The sequence below is a fragment of the Coffea arabica genome, chromosome 2e (genome assembly GCF_036785885.1).
Source record: "Coffea arabica cultivar ET-39 chromosome 2e, Coffea Arabica ET-39 HiFi, whole genome shotgun sequence".
Classification (NCBI taxonomy): domain Eukaryota; kingdom Viridiplantae; phylum Streptophyta; class Magnoliopsida; order Gentianales; family Rubiaceae; genus Coffea; species Coffea arabica.
The window spans coordinates 54,564,454-54,584,334 of record NC_092313.1 but is presented as its reverse complement, the minus strand read 5'-3'; the positions used below and the strand labels follow the sequence as shown (position 1 = coordinate 54,584,334).

The 19,881-nt window shown below is 36.7% G+C and overlaps 1 protein-coding gene across 1 annotated transcript; it reads right to left on the bottom strand.

Moving 5' to 3' along the window:
- Positions 1-4,897: 4,897 nt before the first annotated feature.
- On the bottom strand, positions 4,898-6,454 carry LOC140036346 (uncharacterized). Its single transcript, XM_072077715.1, has one exon. It carries the CDS (start codon positions 6,452-6,454, stop codon positions 4,898-4,900), a length of 1,557 nt encoding a protein of 518 aa, XP_071933816.1.
- Positions 6,455-19,881: the final 13,427 nt, after the last annotated feature.

Genomic DNA, 19,881 nt, shown 5'->3' with positions numbered 1-19,881 from the left:
ATCATGTAAATGTCGAGGAGATTCACTCCATCGACGTATGCAATCATAGCATACCATTTCATGTATTCAAGCATTTGACATGTTTAAGCAGGCATTTCAAGTCATGTAAACCAGGCAAATCATGTTAGACATGAGTCATTCGTGCCAAATGAGAACGAGTGCGATTAAGTACACACTCGACTCCATTTTTTCAAAATCAAATAGACTAAGCATGTAATCAGGTAAGTCAAGCATGAATCAAGACTTTAGAGTTCAAGTAGGCATACACTTGACACTCACCAGTTATGCAAGCAAGTAGGTTGGAGGGAGAGTTCAAACTTCCACGGTAGGGTCCTCTTGGAGGTCCTCGTGCGTGCCTGAACATCGAATAGTAGATAATTACTATAGGTCCCCAAGTGGTGAGAAAGATTGGACACGGGTAAGGTTCGGAAATATTTGAAAACTTCGTTTGACTTGTCTTTGAAGTTGGATTCTCAAAAGGGTGCAGGACTCGAGTAAAATCGGATTATTATCCTTAAAATCATTGGTTGGAAACGAGTACGAGCAAAACGATTGCAAATCGAACGATCGAAATTGAAAGAGGGCTGGCCACGCCACAATCCGGCCGGATTTCTGGCCGGATTGGAGGCAGTGGCTAACCTCCTTTTTTTTTCAAACTTCGCCACCAATCCGGCCGACAATCCGGCCAGAAACTGGCCGGATTCAAGGCCAGATTCTGGTAAAATTGTTCCTTCGCGGATTTCCAGAATTTTCGATTTTTGGTCAAATCTTTGAAAAATCATAACTTTCTTTCTACTAATCGAAACTTGATGAATTTGGTACCGTTGGAATCGTCTTCCAAATTACTAAAAGTCCTTAGAAGACACCATTCCATGAATCTAAGTGGAAGGTATTCAAAAATGAGCCTAAAGTTACTGTTCTAGATTACCAGGATTGAGCCGGGGTTGGTTTTTCGCTAACTTTGGAAATTCGGTAAAAATCACTCGTTGCAAACCGGCCCTTGAAACTTATAACTCGATTAGAAGTGCAAGTAAAGTTTTGAACAGAACAAGCGGCTCAAGAATCGGAGTTTCGAGTACCGAGATACGGTAGCTCAAAGTTGGGAAAAATTCAAGACTGTTACAAAATTTCCAGATTTCGTTCCGACTTTGGACCTTTTATTAAGTGCCGAAACGGACTTGGATTGACACCAAATTTTGCAGTATAATACTCCCATATGAACGATATCTCTCTATCAAATTTCATGGAAAAATACCCTCGGAAAGGTGGTTAATCAATCAACCAAAGTTTGGAAAAATCCTTAAGGCAATCTGTCCAAATCTAAGGTTTCAAAAACGAGGCAGTCGCCGTATTTTGATCATAACTCCCTCAATTTAACTCGGAATTGGGAATGGTTGATAGTGTTAGAAAATACATTCACAGGGCTAAAATTTCACAGAAGAAATCGTTACAAGTTTCAGCATGAAACTGGTTCGAAATTAAGCCTAAAGTTGCAGCATCATCAAATCATTTCGGCAGAACGGAGAAACAGGACAGCCGACTTCAGATGAATGGTGTGGCTCACACACATGAAACCAGAATGTACATTATACACCGTTGGAAACATGGGAACGTCTAGTTTTAAATGCCGCTAACGGCACTTGATTTCGACGTCGGAGTACGGAGTTATGGACGAAACACGAACACTGGTCTGGTTACGACGGCAACCATTTCCCAGATTACTAGCTTTGGAAAATAAATTATTTTGATCAACCAAAACTCAATATTTTTCAACGAAATTTTGTACACAACTTCTACAACATGTAAACAACATAATCAAGCCATTAAATCCTCAAATTTCTGCATTAAAGTGACCGAACAGAGCAGGGGTAAAATGGGAACTTTTTGTTTAAAGAGTTCAATAACGTTTCTCGTAACAAAGCACCTTTAATCTACTTCCTTAAGCTCTAATTCAGCAACAAAACCATCATCAAACATCATCACAGCCATCAACCCAAAGTGGGAGTTCATAGAGCCCACGTTTAACAATTTTCCAACATCCACAACAACCCATAAGAGATCAAGAGCTAAAAGATATACTAGACTTCCAAAAATCAAAGTTAGAAGGCTAGATTAAGACTTACTCTTGGTTGATGTTTAAGACAGAGATTCGGTTCTTCCTTGCTCCTAAGTGAGCCGTGCAAATCCTCCCCTTTTTAGCTAGATGTGAACTCCAAGGCTTAGGCTAAGTGGTGCTAAATTTTGAGAAGATTTGGTGGTGATTTGCATGAGCTTTGAAAGAGGAAATGTTGAAGGTTTCGGTTGTTCTTTGTTGCTGTCTAGCCGTCCATGAAGCTTTGCAGAAATGAAATGAGATTGCTGGTTCCTTTGCGTACATAAGACGCTTGACGTCTAATATATTAAATACGTCAAATCAATTACAACTAGTGCCCTACGCGCGCGTTTTGTGTTCGATTTCTCTTACGTTTGTTGTACTAGTGCACTAAACCTCTAGGGCACTTACATTCATATAAATATTATTCATTCTTAATTGTCCCAAAATAATGGTCCAAAGTCCCTCAATTAAGCGCGCACGTGAAAACACGTATTTCTAATTTAGGCGCAATAAAATGAAACCTTCGAGAAATTCTTATAACGATCGTACCACTAACTATCACTTGAGTACTTAAATCTAAATTTACCTATTTTAGGACCATTGTACATATCCCCAAATTTTCGAGCTTAGTGTACTCCCAATTGGCTAAAGTGTTTAGACACGTTTTCACTTTTTCACTAAACAAGTTTCTAAGAAAATAATTTTTGAAACGAGATACTTTAGAATTATAAAGAAGCGTCATTCCATATAAATGGATTTAAAATGGTCGAAATAAATAATTCGAAGAAAATTAGTGAATAATCATTTAAATATTCCAATAATATTCTATAAAAATAAGAAAATTTTCGAGTTCTCACACTTTTACTGCGGTCTTGTGCAACCTTTAACATTTGCTGAATGACCTTAATCTTTTCAACCGTTTGTTGTATCAACTCCGGGCCAGTTACCAACTTTTCTCCGACCTCATCCCAGTACAATGGTGACATGCATTTTCTCCCGTATAAGGCTTCAAATGGAGCCATTCCGATACTACTATGGTAACTATTGTTGTAGGAAAATTCCATGAGTTTAACCAATTTATCCAGTTCCCCTTAAAATCCAACGCACAGGCCCTTAACATATCCTCCAAGGTCTGTATGGTACGCTCTGATTGCCCATCAGTCTAAGGATGAAATGTTGTACTCAAATGTAATTTCGTCCCCATCGCGTGTTGATAAGCGGTCCAGAATCAGGAAGTAAATCTTGGATCACGGTCTGAAACTATGCTCATCGGTACTCCATGAAGACACGCTATGTTCTCCACATATATTTCTACCAATTTTTCCATAGTCGCCGTATTCTTCATAGGTAAGAAATGTGCGGATTTTGTCAGTCTATCCACTATAACCCATATGGTGTCATTTCCAAGTTTAGTCTTAGGCAATCCTAGGACGAAATCCATGGTTATGTGTTCCCATTTCCATTGCGGAATTTCTAACGGTTTCAACAATCCTGCAGGGCGTTAATGCTCCATCTTTACTTGTTGACAAACTAGACACTTAGCCACAAACTGCAATATTTCTCTTCATGCCCTTCCACCAGAAGTTCTTCTTAAGGTCCTTATACATCTTATTTCCTCCAGGATGAATGGAATACTTGCTATTATAAGCCTCCTTCATTATCTCGCATTTTAATTCCTCATTCTGAGGTACACATAGCCTCCCTCTCATTCTCAAGCTCCAGTCCTTGTCCACTTGGAAATCCAAAGGTAACTTTTCTCTCATCTTCCGAAATCCATCATCCTCCTTTTGTGCATTCTGAATTCGACTTAGCAATGTCGGTTGTACCATTAGAATTGACAAAACCTCTTTAGTTGAGTCTACCACTTCCAAATTCAGTTCATCTAGTTGTTTGCTCAAAGCAGAGATCTTCGCAGCTATGGGTTTCCTACTCAAGGCATCGGCTACCCTATTAGCCTTTCCAGGATGATAATTTATGGTAAGATCATAATCCTTAATTAGTTCCAACCATCTTCGTTGTCTCATATTCAACTCTTTTTGAGTAAACAAATACTTTTGGCTCTTATGATCGGTGAAAATGTCGCAACGCTCACCATATAGGTAGTGTCTCCAAATCTTCAATGCAAATACTACGGCTACTAACTCTAGGTCATGTGTGGGATAGTTCTGCTCATAGGGTTTCAATTGCCTTGAAGCATAGGCAATCACTCTCCCGTTTTGCATCAATACACAACCTAATCCATTCTTAGAAGCATCACTATAAACCACATAATCATCCCTTCCCGAGGGTAATGCCAAAACAGGTGCACATACTAATCTTTTCTTGAGCTCTTAGAAACTCTCCTCACATTCGGGTGTCCAAGCAAACTTGGCTCTCTTTTGTGTCAGTCTACTCAAGGGAGTTGCTATTGTAGAAAATCCTTCTTCAAATTTTCTATAATAGCCAGCAAGGCCTAAAAAGCTCCTTACTTCTGTAACATTAGTAGGTCTTGGCCAATTTGTAACTGCCTCCACCTTCTTAGGGTCGACCGATACCCCTTGTTCTAAAATCACATGTCCTAAGAAGGCCACACTTTGGAGCCAAAACTCACATTTGTTGAACTTGGCATAGAGCCTCTCCCTCTTTAAGATGCCTAAAACTTCCCTAAGGTGTTGCTCATGAGCCTCTTCGCTTGGGAAGTAGATCAATATATCGTCGATAAACACCACCACAAATCGATCCAACTGAGATTTAAAAACTCTATTCATTAGGTCCATGAAAGCAGCTGGTGCATTGGTCAACCCAAAAGGCATAACCAAAAACTTAGTGTCCATACCTTGTTCTAAAGGCAGTCTTAGCTATATCCCCTTCTTTAATCTTCAACTGATGGTATCCAGACCTCAAATCGATCTTTGAAAAGACTCTAGCACCCTTTAACTGGTCAAATAGGTCATCAATTCTTGGGAGAGGATATTTATTCTTAATAGTGATCTTATTCAGCTCCCTATAGTCAATACACAATCGTAAGGTCCCATCCTTTTTCCTTACGAACAATACTGGTGTCCCCCAAGGTGATACACTTGGCCGAATAAACTTCTTATCCATTAGCTCCTGTAATTGTTCCTTTAGTTCCCTCAGTTCCGCTGGGGCCATTCTATATGGAGGCCTTGAAATTGGCTCAGATCCAGGTATCAAATCAATCTCAAACTCAATCTCCCGATTAGGGGGAATCCCAGGTAAATCTTCAGGAAACACGTCAGGGAATTCCCTCACTATGGGGATTTTATCCAAAGGTAGCACCTCACTAGTGCTATCCATCACATACTCTAAGTACCCCTTTGCCCCTTTTCTTAAGGCTCTAATTGCTTGTATGGATGTTAATAAGTATTTACTGGGCTTATTTTTATCCTTCCTAACATTCCCTTGATAGACAAGTTCTCCTTCTTCCGGTAGTGCGAATTTCACCCTCTTATGTCTACAATCTATTTGCGCGAAATTCTTTGCTAACCAATCCATCCCAAGAATTACATCAAAGTCATTCATGCCAATTTGTACTAGGTCAGCGTCAAACTCTCTACCTCCCACATCAATCTGACACCCCTTATATCTTATGTGAGAAACTAAAATTTTATTCCCAGGTGTAAAGACACGATAGGGGTCGTCCAACCATTCCGGTACCATATTAAGCAACCTCACGAATCTTTTTGAAACAAACGAATGAGATGCACCACAATCAAACAGCACATAAGCGGGTACAGAGTTTATAGAAAGCGCACCTGTGACCACATCATCAATCCCCTCGATCTCCATGTCAGTCATCGCATGCACTCTTGCATTAGCTTTTGGCCTAGCATCACTGGCTTTAGGTCCTTTTGTCACATCTCTTGGGGGTTTTGGACAATTCTTAGCACGATGGCCCACTTGTCCACAGTTGAAGCAGGCTCCTGTCTTCCAATGACACTCTCCTGGGTGACGTCTGTGACAGTAGGTACATTCTGGAGCTATAGGAGTGTTATTTCTAGCAACCCTGCCTACTGCCTTGCCCGATCCAGAAGTGTCTTTGATATTCACCTTAACCCTCTTGACAAGTCTAAACACCCCTTTTTGTCTTGGATCATTTGGGTTTCCCATGACATCAATAGGCCTTGAGTGTTTAGCCTTCTCCACCTCCTTAATCCTTACTATCTCAGCTTCAGTTCTCAAACTAGCCTCGTACATAGCACTATAACTTGGAGTAGCTGCATTCACCATCCCTACTTGAATCTCACTCAGTAAGCCATTTTTGTACCTCAGCATCTTCAACAACGACTCGTCAGCTAAAATGGTAGGGGAGAATCTACCTAGGGTCGTAAATTTATGGGCATACTCCACTACTGACATTCCACGCGTTTGTCTTAAATTTTTTAATTGTTGCATCCTCTGCATCCTAATCGCCGGTGGAAAGAAATGAGCCATAAACTGGTCCCTAAAGTAAGCCCAAGTGATGGGTGAGGTAATGGTTGGTTCCACTGCGGCCTACCACTTGCTCGCGTCTCCTACTAGGAAAGGCTTAATAATCAAATGTTTCATTCCTTCAGGCACGTTAAGTAGTGTAAAATTGCTTTCAACTTTCTCTATCCAATTCTCAGCCTTATCTGGGTCAGGTGCACCATCGAAGGTAGGCACATGAACCTTTTTCATGCGCTCATAATAGACATGGGTCCCCATAGGTCCCTGAGCATTAGAGTTCCCCTGTTGGTTACCATTCCCTTGCAAGTCGGCATTCAAATTCGCTTGGTTTTGGACTATGGTAGCTAGGTTAGTTATAACTTGCATGAGCTCCGGGGGCATGTTCACTTGCACATTTGTTGTGGTATTACCCGCTGAATTAGAGCCTTGACCCTGAGGGGGTGTTTGTTGATTATTGCTATTCTGATTTTGCGCTCTTCTTCTAGGCGGCATATTCCTACACACATGCTTTTGTTATATACTCTAAATTTTTTTTTTATAGTAAAAGAATTTTTATTATTATCATTACTATTATTATCAGATATATATATATATATATATATTTTGTGAAGCTTAATCAAGATGCGAAAAGGAATGGAAAAGAAATATAGCATTACAACCATTGAGCAAGAAAGAAATCAAAGTTACAGGTTAAGTTAATCAAATGTAATTTATCTCAGTTTAACCAAGAGAATGGGTGGAAATAAGCCTTACTCACCAGTAAGCAAGAGTTGAACTAATACTCTTCTATTTAGGGTTAAGATTCACCAGTAAACATATAAGCTAGCAGGAATGTTTTCTCAACTAAAAAAAAGTCACTACTAGTAGTTATTCCTCTTCATCTTGCACCACCAGCTCTTCCTCAGGAACTTCGTCCACTTCCTCATCACTTTCATTCTCGTGACCCTGAGCTACGTTGACTGGAAGGGGTGGAATGCGCTCCAAAAGCATCCCCAACATTCCTTCCACATGAATCAACTGCCTTTCTTGAGCTGCCATATTTTGATCAATCTCATCTTGAAATCCCCTCATCTCCCTTCTTACCAGTTGCTCAACCTTCGCAACCTCCAGGCAGCTTTTCCACAAGTTCCTTCCATCCTCTGCTTCCACCAACTTACGTTTCAAATCCTTATTTTCATCTTGAAGCTGGTGATTAATCTCCACTTGCCTATTGCATTCATTTGCTAGCCTTTAAATCTCCTCCCTTTCACGAACCTTTTGTTCCACCACTACGCTGAGGAACTCCACCGAAATCGACATCTTCTTATCTCCCTACACCACAAAGTCGCTCATTAATGACTTACACTTATTGGCTTAACTCATAGTAGTAACTAACACAAAAACATTGAAGATCTTAAACCTAGGGCTCTGATACCACTAAATGTCACGCCCCAAATCGACCACCTGATTTGGAATGCGACACGCCGTGAAACTCAAGGAGTATACTCCCCTTGAAGTCTCACAAGGCATCTTACTTTACTACTCAACCTTGCAAACAATACTGGGGATAGATGTTTTTTCACAAAAAAAAAAAAAAATCCAATAGAACCACGCTCAACATCAGCCAGCATAAGGAGTAAACGTATCATAAAAGTTAAAGTCAAACTTGTCCACTTATGGACAAGTGCCATACACTAGAATCCCTCAAACATGACTAGAAAATAAAAATAAACAATAATGATAAATCCCCGCTGTTAAACTTATAAGCTTGACCACTATGTCAACCTCCAACCATTGACCATCTATTCTTCCTCTTCTTCCACGAACACTAACTCATATTCTCCATCGTTGTCTGCAAAATGGGGTGAGAAAGAGGGGTGAGCTTTGGCAAGCTCAGCAAGTACTACCTACTATCCCTGTCGGATCATACACGTTACATATACATATAATTTAGCACTAACACAACACAATTCGTACTTCATGTTCATTGCTCCAACTGTTACAAAAGGACCATAGAGTCGTATGCAAATTTGCAAACACAATTAAGCATCTATTTTGAATTCATAACAATCACCAAATAAAAGCTTTAACTTAATTAGAGGATCATGCCTTCATCGGTCTCTGTGTACACAGCCTAGTGTTTAACCCCCACTAGGGAAAGGTCATGATTCGAATTCGAATTCATAATCGTAGTAGTTGGGCCTGGTCCTGCCGAGTATAGTCATGATCGTAATTAAGTGGGTCCATTACATTAGTACATTTTATTTCAACATATTCAAAAATAAGCATACCATGATAAAGATTCCATTCAAAATAGTATATATGATCCGAATTTTTATATAGTAAAGTAATGTCCCAATTCATAAAATGTTCGTTGTTACAAATACAAGGATAGTGTGAAGTACTCATCTCAACTTCGACTAACTTCTTTTACTCTTCCACCCCTTGAGCTAGCCCTTATGTGTGACCCTAATAATATACACAAGCATCATCCAACTGTCCATAAATAAACACTCTTAATTCGTGTGGACTGAATCGGTCTCATTCCGCGATACTTATAGCTTCTACTACTGTAGACACCAAATTTTTAGGGTATTTTTGTTTACTATTATTTTTATTTTTTCTATGTTAGTTTTATTTACTTTTAGTTTTTTATTTTTATTTTTTAAGTCATTTTAGCATAGAATTTATCGAAAAAAAAAGAAGAAAAATCATTCACAAAAAATATGCTTTATTTCTTTTAGATTCGAGTTTACTATTATTTACTCAAAAAAAAAAATCTTAGCTTTGTTGTCTTTTATTCCTAGTTGCGTTCATTTTATCCGATTTTATTTAAATTTTTGTTTTTCTTTACTTAATATTATTTTCATTTTTATTAAATTATTATTTCAAAAAAAATATATCATTTTCACTACCTATTTTTTCCACGGGGAGATTTTTCTGGTTCTTTCTTTTCTCCCAATGGATCGGATGGCTCAAGTTTTTGGTAGAAACCAACCCTTCATCCTCACCTTTGAGGTGAGGGTTTAGGGGTTATGGGTTCCTATAAAAGGAATAGCCGCAGCCAAGAAGAAGGGGAGCAAGAGGGAATGTGTGTGTGACAGAAGAAAGAAAAACCAGCAAAGGGGAGTGAGCTAAGAGTGAGGTACAGCGGCTGGGGTTTGGAAATAGAGGTGACGGGCTAAGAGAAAGGGGTGAGGTTGACGGCCAGGGAGAGTCTGATAGAGAGGAGGACGGGCGAGGTACCGAGAGCCAGGAACAAAACTGGGAAAGAAGAAAGGATGCAACGGGGAGAAGAAAAGAGAGATTGAGAGCGGGGGAGAGAGGGAACAATCTGGAAAATCTAAGAAGTGGGGCTGAGTTTAGGAACAACGGAGGAGAGTTTCTGAGCAAGGAGGAGAGGAGGTCTGGTGTTACTTCCCCAAGGAGCAAAAGGGCCATTGGAACCGTCAACCTTCACTACTGCCACCATTTCAGCCCTCCATCGCCACCGGTAGATCTTCACCGAGGTATTTCAGTCATGAATTCATGCCAAGTTTGGATTTTTCTGTTATTACTATTTGGTTTATGATTGTGGAACGCATGGGGTTTTGACCTGAGATTTTTAGGGACAGTAGTTTGGGCCCCTCGGTGATGGTTTTATAATGAATTTAAGATGCTTTTGTGTGGTGTTTATGGCTGATGTTTGTGATAAATAAGCCCAGCAAAAGTTAGATCTTTTCTCCCTGTTATCAGATTTGCATGACCTGTCATGTTTGCTATCATGTGTGAATCCAGGAGTATAGCCAAGGGTCAAGAGAGATAGTTTATTTCTGCTATTTCCTTGCATTTTCGTGCATTTCATAGGCCAAAGATGATCCCTTTTCGTAGTTTACCGGTTTACTTTTTGTATAGCCTTGTTTGATGATCTTGTTTCCTGGGATTAGATTATCTTGGGTTGAAGTTTGTGTATAAAAATCCGCTGCTGCAACAAGCTCGAGGTTCTCGGTTTATTGCAGCAGCATGGACAGTTTTGTCTCTCATTGGTTGCAGAATTTTTTTATTTTTTATTTTTTATTTTTTTTTTTACAGAGGATTTGCTTACTTGAATGTTCAATTTCTGTGATTTTGATTGCTCAATATCATGCCTTTGCTGTTTGGTTGAGAAGCTGTCCATGTTTGAATGAAAGTTTGCATCTGATGAACATCTCAAGCGTAGCTAACTGTAGCTGAAAAATTGCAGAATGCTATTTCGATGCTGGCATGATTTTTTTTTTTTTGTCTGAGTTTTCTGATGTTCAAACACAATGATCTTGCGTCATTGCATGGTCTCTTGTTGGGTTGAGTTTTGTAGGATTGGTTGATGAATCTACATGTTCATTGGAATTCATGAAATGCTTTCATGCGCATGCTATTTGCAGCAGAAAGAAACCAGCAGAATGCATGAGCTTCTTTATGAGTTAGCATGGTTTCCTTATATGATTTTTGCTTGCTTGGATTATGGTAGTTGTGCAGTTGTTAGTTAGTTCAAAGCTTGGAGGATTGATTAAAAAATTTTCTAACCTATTCTTGGTTGCCGAAACATCATAGCCTAGGAAGTAGTTGCAGAAGTTCTTTTTCCTTTCCTTCGTTACTTGCATTTTCCTCGTTCAAAAAATTCTGTTTACCAAAAACTAGGTGGGTTGGTTGATGTTTTGTTAATCATGTTAGAGGATTAGAATGTTTGTGTTATAGAAATCATAAAGAAAGGTGCAGATGGCCGAACAAGCAGGTTACTGAATCATTTTTTAGTGAAAGGGTTTCAAGAATTTGCATGATTTCTTTTCTAAGTTTTTCTTGTTTGTTTGGATATCGAGGTTACGGGTTGTATTACTTACTTTGAAGCTTGGATGTTGAAGCCTTGTTTAAGTTTTTTGGTTGCCAATAAGCTGCGAAAATTGTAGAAACAGAAGTCAGCTATGAGGAAGTAAAATGCTTCGTAAGCTTTGCAGTAAAGGATAATGAAGTTTCCGAATCTTTATCTGCATTTCCAGATTTTGTATAACTTCATGATTAAGTTACTGGCTTGTTGAATTTTGTATTTGCTTTGGGTTTAATGTCAAGGCTTTGTTTGATCGGCCGAGATGTTAGTTGCATTAGGATTTCACTTGAGAAACTCAGTATATTGCGGAAACAAAGAAAGCTTGGTTCGGTGGTTTGCTTGAAGCATTTGCATGTTCTTGCATGAAAATCTTTCAATAATTGCACTTTGACCCTTTGGCTTCTAACTAATGCTGCTATGACCCAATCAATTGAATAATTTCCTCAATTTGGTCCTTGGTAGTTTTAATTTTACAACTTCATTGCTTGTTTGCTTCAATTAACTACTATGCTTTGTCTCAATTGCACTTAATTCATGATTTTAGGGGCTTTATGATCAAGTGAGCTTTGTATTTGCACATTTCTTTTAATTTTTCTCAATTAAATTGGTGCCTGGACCCTTTTATTGTTTTGAAGCTATTTTTCCTTCATTTGATTACCATTGCAAGGGAGGTACACTCTATCCCTTATTTTTACTTTATTTGACCCTATGTGTCTATATGATTTATGTGCTTAATTGCATGTCTTTTGAATGTTTTCATTTTATTTATTTATTTATTTATCCACTTTATTTGTTTTAGTTTTGTATAGTTATTTTCAATTTCGATCATTTGAAAGGCACTTGAATGCCAAAGTTGTAATAGTTAGGTTATTATTTTATTTATTTTATTCCGTTTCCCCTCTTAGATTGTAGTAGGCTTCCCCCGAATGTAATAGTTAGGGCTTTTTTTACTTTATTCGCCTTATGTGTGTTTTGCATGTCTATGTGCTATGTGTTACCGCTTTCTTAGGGTCTTGCATCTAAATATCATGCTTATGTGTTATGTGCTATATGTGATTTATGTGTTTACATGCTTTTATTAGGTCTTACATGATTTATTTGATTGTAACCGATGTGTGACGTCACCACACTAGTCCAATGCTAGTTGTGGTCAATTTCTCGAATCCACACTAGTCCAACGCTAGTTGTGGCCCTTTGTTCCGAATTTTCTCACTAGTCCAATGCTAGTGGGAAATTGTAGACATGGGCTAGTCCAACGCTAGACCCTTAGGAGCCCCTCGAGCGTTAGATCATGGTTGTGTGATAAAATCACTTCATCTCATGCATGTTTTCACTTTTTAGGGTTTTACCATGTTGCATGACACTTTCTTATATATGTACATCCTTTATCCCATATTCCCTTCTACTTATATCCCTTATTCCGTATTTTCCCTTATATATATATTCCTTGCCCCTTTGTATGAAAACATAGCATTAGACTTGCATTTCATTTAAGAGATAGAAACTAGGTTAAATCATTTGCATGCTAGATTAGGAAAACCCCTTGCGTATGGGATATGGACGAGTTTGGCTTTCTAGCCTTAACACGCTCGTATTCCCTCTATCAAATGGAACATTTAAAGTCACGAGTATAAGTCCCCCGCACCCATTATGATGCATTCCTTTAGGTCATACACATTTATATATTATTATTTTCTTTACTTTTTCTTTCTTTCAAGTCTCATGACTTGCATTATTTGTGACTTCTTCGAAGAGTCTTCATTGGGGCATCACAATTAATGTGATTGGCACCAATTGAGTTTTGAAGAGAAATTTCGACTCCCCGATACCCTCTTAGGTATAGGGTTTGCATTCATATAGTACATTCAAATGCGATAAATCTTTAGGTTAAAATAAGAAAATCTTTGACTCAATCGCGCAACTAGCCTTGGCTAGGTTGAAAGGGTGCCTTGAATTTTTATCCTTGCCTTCCCTTTCTTCAAATGTGACTCCCGAACCTTTTCCTCTGATTTTCGTGGACTTGGAGTCGTTTAAAAAGAATTTTTCTATTTTTTCTTTAAAAATTCATTTTTAGGTAACTTGGTACACCTCAACTCAATACCAAGTGGCGACTTCGATTTTTTTTCAAAAACCCTTTTTAAACTATTATTTTTGGGTCCAAAATCGTCGCATTTTCAAGTCCCATTTAGACCCATATTTTTCTTCATTTTGTTTGTAAATCAAAATTCATTTTTTAAAGCAAAAATTCACTTTTTAAACCATTTATTTATTTTATAAAAAAATGAGGCGCGACAACTACGTCTTACGAAAATTCCAGATTCAACCAGTTGCTAGTGTTTTGGTCCTAACTTCAGGTGTATGCATTGAAACCAGAAACTAAAGACACCTCCGTGAACTAGACTCAAAACTCTACCACTCCCATGAAGACTACTTCCCAAAATTTGCTCATTTGCCTTGGCAAAATTTGCTCATCATCTCTTGTAACTCTACCTGCCAGATTTTCTGTTCATAATATATTTCTGTTCATAATTTCTAATCTTTAAGTTAAACAATTAAAATCTCTTCCTTATTACTCATGATGTTTAAGCCAGTCTTTACCTGATATTAATCTTCCCAAAGTTAAGGTTTTAGTGCTCTTCCAAGTTCCAAAGCAATAGCTCATTAGATTTAACAATCCAATTCTTTTGACATATTTGAACTCACTACAGAACCCTTGCAAAAATGATCTTTAAGAACTGGGTTTTATATCCCCAACATCCAGAATGTTCTTTTACAAGTAATACCCCAAATATAGGGTTAAATCTTGGATGAAGATTGCCTTCAATTCGTTGCTTAAACCCACAAGGATCAAGTTTCCAAATCTGCTACGAAACCTGACAGATTAGGAAACCATTCTTTTTCTTTTCTTCTTCCCACTTGGAGAAAACTCAAGAAACCTTTTCAAAAATTACCCAAACTTTTAAAATCTGATCTTTTCCATGTTAGGAGGTTTCTGGTTCAAGATTCTTGCAAAAATTATGTTTAAGAAAACGTTTTATTGACATACAACCCAGCCCTATGCAAACGCTGCCGACGCACGACCAGTTCTGATTCAGAAATCGAAAGACCCTTCTATACTTCAAATTTTGGTCTGAAATTTTATACACAAACCCTACACATACAGGCCCATAACATATCAAAATTTCATAAAAAAATCTCAGCCTCTAAGGCCACGAACAGATTCCATACTTTTGCCACTACAATCTGTCAATACCTGTAGGCTATACCTCCCTGGTTTAAACGCTCAAACCTTTTTCAGTTTAACCCCTTACAACCACGTATTAAATCACAAGTCATGGTAGTTAGGAAGAGACCCACAGTCCACACGTTTTCTTCCTCTAACAAAGCACTCAAAACTCATAGTTATTTACTAAGTTCATGTGACAAGTGTTTTACCTCGTCAACACTCGCGTAACCACCTGGTATGTGCACCTCCTTTGATCCCAAGTTTTCTTGAACTCCAGCCGTCTCTCTCACTCCTTTTTCCTCGCTGTTGGTTGCTGAAAAAAAACAAGAAGGACGGCTCCTCATACCCTAGGTGTACTTATATAGACAAACCCTAATCACAACCCCCCTTTGAACTAGGTTTCCTTTTCCTTACCCGAACTGATGTTACAGTACTTGTCTTGATTCATTCCCAATGGTGGTCCATATCCTTGGTTATTATATCCCTACATATGTCTCGGATGCCTAACCATATTTGGACTAGGAGTAAGGCAGGTATATAATTCTTAATATATATATATATATATATATATGCATACATATGTGTACAAAGCTATTGCAACATAATTACCCATTTGGTTATTGGACTATCTACCCCCCTCTTATTTATTATTATTATTTTTTCACCCAAATTATTTATATGAAGTACATCCTTCCTACTTATTCCAAATTATCCCGTTCATAAATAAATTTCCAAACAGTCACAAAATACCGTAACTAATAAGGTTCGGATTCCCTTCCTATTGATTTCAAAAGAAATCAATCGAGTCTCAGATTTTAAGCTTGATGGACTTTTAATTCAATTAAATAACTTTTTTTTATCCTAATTTCAAGAATTTGTTTAAGGAAGGAAAAAAAATTTACGGGACATTATAATCAAAGCTCCATTTTTTTTTCTCTTTTTCTTTGGTCAAACATTGTGGCTCGTTTAAGAGATATTTTAGGGTTAATTAGTTGAAATAAAAGCAAGGATATTAAGGTAATAAAGTGGTGTTCAAGTGGTGTACTCACTCGGTAACAAACGGTATACGTCGGTTTACACCGTTTTTCCTTATCTCGCGCATACTAGGATTTTCACTTATAATTCTCTAACTTATTATTATTACTTCTAATCACATACTTTTTCTTATCTAAAACTCACTCTTAACCACCAAATTTAGTACACACACCTCCACAATTAATCACACTACCAAAATACGCGAAAATCCTAATTTGTCCGAACTATAAAACTAAGGGTAAAACTCTTAAATCTCTTATTTATTACAATTATTGAGGGAGTAAATGAGTAGTAAAACTATCATAAGGTAATTGAGTCAAAATAAAAGGGAATTTTAGTCAAATTTTTGTATTTAGTAGAAGTAAGAAAGTCTTGGTCAAAATCCACCATCCATTGGTTTCGCGACAAATGGCGCACTAGAGTTTATTCTCATCCTTTTGGCTACCAATGGTTAATTTACCTAGCTAACCTCTAATTATCCCCAAGCACCATGTAAAAATAATATTCCCCAATACAACGTCACCTAGTCATCAAAATTTTATCGCACTAGCAGGTTCCACGTCCAATATACATTACTAACGTCACATAGACTAACTTGTACCGGAAAAATGTCTTAACAACTTAATTTCATTATAAAAATCTCTCAAAAATTAATATAATAAAGAAAGGTATAGAAATTGTATGCAAGAAACTAAAATAATTACTAGAAATAAAGAAATTTTCGAATTCTCACACCCTTAACATGTCTTTTTTCTGTAATATGTTTTAACATAATTGTTGGACAGATTTTAATGGGATTTTAGGATAAAATTTGAAACTTTAATAAATTTTGATAAATTTATCGTTTTGATTTCAATTTTCCTTGAAATTTTTAGCTAGTTTTGTTATTTAATTATAATAAATGGGTTTTCATTCATTTTGTGAAGTTTAGCATTTGATTTTGACATGTTTCATCTTAAGTCACTAATTTTAATTTCCTTTTTTTAGACCCTTAGTATTTTAATAATAATAAATTGATCCCTCGAATTTCTTTAATTCTTTCAAATGGGTCCTTGTTTGTTTCAATTTGATGAATAGGAGTTGTTTAGTTCATTTGAATGCTTTGAGTGATTCAATTTGGTGTTTATTTCCATTTCATATGATTATTTATTAATTAAAGTGATGTCTTGACCTTTTCTTGGTTTTTGGAGTGTAAAAAAATAACTTCACTTCATTAGGGCACCAATTCAAGGGAGGTACACTCTACCCTTTATTTTGATTTTTACTTGACCCTATGTGCCCCTATGTGACTTTATTTGCTTAATTGCATGCCTTTTGAATGTTTTCATTTCATTTATTTATTTAGTCGCTTTATTTGTTTTAATTTTATATATTTATTTTAGTTCAATTTTGATTATTTAAAAGGCATGTAAATGCCAAATTGTAATAGTTAGGGGGATTCAGGATATATATTTAGATAGAATGTGTAATAGTTAGGTATCTATTTTATTCCTTCCCCCTTTTTAGATTGTAGTTAGGGCCCCAAATGTAATAGTTAGACCTTTGTTTGCTTTATTTGTTTGGGGTGTTTTGCATGCTTGTGTGTTACGTGTTATTCGCTTTCTTAGAACCTTGCATCTAAATATCATGATTATGTGTTATATGTTTATGCGATATTATGTGTTTACTTGCTTTTATTATGTTTTACATGATTAGTTAGTGATAATTAATGTGTGATGTCACCACACTAGTCAACGCTAGTTGTGGCCCCTTTCTCGTTACCACACTAGTCCAATGCTAGTTGTGGCCTCTTTTTCTGATTGCTCACTAGTCCAACGCTAGTGAGAACTCGTAGACATGAGTTAATCCAACGCTAGACCCTTAGGGACCGTTCACACGTTAGACCATCTTTGTGTGACACGATCACGACATTTCATGCATATTTTTCTACTTTTTAGGATTTTTATTATTTTTGCATGACATTTCCCTTATATGATATCCCTTATCTCATATTTCCCCTATATATATCCTCTATCCCCATGTGCGACATATGACATTAGACTTATATTCCATTTAAGAATTAGAGTTAGAATAGTGCATTTGCTTGATTAGATTAAGGATAACCCCTCGAATATGGGATATGGACGAGTTTGGCTTTCTAGTCTTAGCACGCTCATATTCCCTCTATTAAAGGGAACATTGAAGTCATCAATATTATCTCCCCGCACCCGTTATGATGCATTCCTCTAAGTCATGTATATTTGTATAATTATTATTTTTTATTATTTTCTTTCTCTTTCTTCGAGTCTCATATTTTACACATTCGTGATCTCTTCAAAGAGTCACTCTTGAGCATCACAATTAATGTAATTGACACCACTTAATTTTTTAAGAGATATTTTGACCCCCTGATATCCTCCTAGGGTTAAATTTTGCATCCATATAGCACGTCCAAATATGATAAATTTTTAGGTTAAAAATAAGAAAATCTTTGACTAAATCACGCGCCTAACATTGATTAGGTTGAAAGGGTGCCTTGAATTTTATCCTTGCCTTCCCTTTCTTCAAATGTGACTCCCGAACACATTTCTTTGATTTTCAAGGACTTAGAGTCATTTAAAAAGGGTTTTTTCTACTTTTTTTATTCGAAATTCATTTTAGGTGATTTGATACACCTTAACTCAATACCAAGTGACGACTCCTATCTTTTATTAAAACCCTTTTTAAACTATTATTTTGGGGTCAAAACCGTCGCACTTTCAAGTCCCATTTAGGCCCATTTTCTTTATTCATTTTCTAAAAAAAAAAAAAACTTATTTTTTCAAATAAAAAATTAATCAAAAATCCATTTTTTCTAAAACTCATTATTTTTTATTTTTTTAAAAATGGGGCGCGACTGATGATTCCTAAGGATCTAGCGTTGAACTAACCCATGTCTACAAGTTCTCACTAGTATTGGACGAGCAAGAAATCGGAACAAAGGACCACAACTAGCGTTAGACTAGTGTGGTGACGCCATGCATTCATTATGATCATATAAAACATTATAAAAGCAAATAAACACATAAATCACATATAGCACATAACACATAAGCATGATATTTAGATGCAAGACCCTAAGAAAGCAAATAACACGTAAACACACAAGCATGTAAAACACACAAAGCAAATAAAGCAAAGAAAAACCTAACTATTACATTTGGGGGCCCTAACTACACTCTAAAGGGGGAAAGAATGAAATAAAATACAATAATAACCTAACTATTACAATTTTGGCATTTAATTGCCTTCCAAATAATTAAAAATTAAATTAAAATAAATATACAAAATCACAACAATTAAAGTGACTAAAAAAATGAAATAAAAGCATTCAAAAGGCATGCAATTACGCATGTAAATCACATAGGGGCACATAAGTAAAATCAAAATAAAGAGTAGAGTATACCTCCCTTAAATTGGTGACCTAATGAAGTAAAATTTATCCCTTTCTACCCTTCAACACAAAGAAAAATTATTAAGGTACCACTTTAATTAACAAATAATCATAAAATATGAAAATAAACGTGAAATTAAATCATTTAAATGACCGTAAACAACCTATATTTAAGAAATTAAAACAAGTAGGGACTTAATTACAAAAATTAACAAAGTTTTAGGGGTTAAATTATAATTATCACAAAGATCCGGGGTCAAAATTTAAAAAATAAAGTTTAGAGACCTATTTGCAATTAAATTAGGGGCCTAATTGAAAGAAGGTAAAAGTTTAAGGGCCATAGTATAATTAATGAAAAGTACAGGGACAAACTGCAAATTCATTTCTGGTCTTCCTGACCTAACAGGCCACTTGGGCCATTTTGCTTTTTATTTGGGCCAGAAGCTCCCTAAGCCCGTCGCAAAACCCAGAGGCTACAGGTTGACCGGCCTTCCTTTCTCAACAAAACAAACCCAACCAAAAGAGTGGGCTCTTACCTCCTAAGCCCAAGCCAGAAACCCAAATAAATAAGCTAAACCCACTCCGTTAAACCCAAGCAAAAATAACCTCTTAACCCAAATCACCTATTTCACTAAAACCCAACATGATAAAATCAACTAAAATTATTAAGCCACAATTATGACCTAAAATCAAGAATTAATCTACCCAAAAGACTACTCAAAAAGATTAAAAGATGATTAAAATCTAAAAGGGCGAAATAAGTTAAACTTTCCAATTTTTGGGCCATATCAGAATAGAGGAAACTTGAGGGGATCAAATGCAATGAAAATAGGGACCTAATTGAAAGAATTATGAAAGTTTTGGGT